Source organism: Charadrius vociferus, unplaced genomic scaffold, assembly GCF_000708025.1.
Source record: "Charadrius vociferus isolate BGI_N301 unplaced genomic scaffold, ASM70802v2 scaffold2585, whole genome shotgun sequence".
Taxonomy (NCBI): domain Eukaryota; kingdom Metazoa; phylum Chordata; class Aves; order Charadriiformes; family Charadriidae; genus Charadrius; species Charadrius vociferus.
The window spans coordinates 13,673-14,143 of NW_009648524.1; the positions used below are offsets into that span (position 1 = coordinate 13,673).

Below are 471 nucleotides of genomic sequence, written 5' to 3' on the forward strand. Positions count from 1 at the left end.
TAAACGTTCCCAGCCGATGGCTTGCTGGCCAGTGGGCATCCCCGCAGCCCCCAGGTCCGGCAGTGCCGGGAGCAGCTCAATGAGAGGTATGGTGGTGGGCAATGGGTGATTCCGCGACGGTCGGGCTGGTCCCCACCAGCCACAACTCCTGCTGTCACCCTTCTTCACCCTGCAGGTGGGACCAGTTCAGGGAGCTGGTGGCCAAGCGTCGCCAGGCGGTGGGCTCGGCTCTGCGCCTCCTCAACTACCGTCTGGAGTGTGAGGAGACCCGGCAATGGCTGCAGAGCAAAGCCCAGCTGGGCAAGGCCACCGCCGAGCTGGGGCGGGATCTGGCCGGCGTCCTGGCCACCCAACGCAAGCTCTATGGCATCGAGCGGGACCTGGCGGTTGCCAAAGACCGCTTGGCTGCCCTGCGTTCCCAGGCTGACCGCCTGGCCGAGGAACGGCCCGCGGTGGGCGGGGGGGGGGGCG

General features: G+C 68.6%; 1 protein-coding gene across 1 annotated transcript in view; it reads left to right on the forward strand.

The window, feature by feature from the left end:
• The window catches only part of SPTB (spectrin, beta, erythrocytic), a gene marked incomplete at its 3' end in the record, with an annotated part of 18,661 nt that overhangs the window by 8,166 nt on the left and 10,024 nt on the right, over positions 1-471 (forward strand). The window contains exons 14-15 of the mRNA XM_009885702.1: positions 14-86; positions 176-452. Of these exons, the coding sequence (XP_009884004.1) occupies positions 14-86; positions 176-452 (350 nt within the window). The remainder of the gene's footprint in view (positions 1-13; positions 87-175; positions 453-471) is intronic.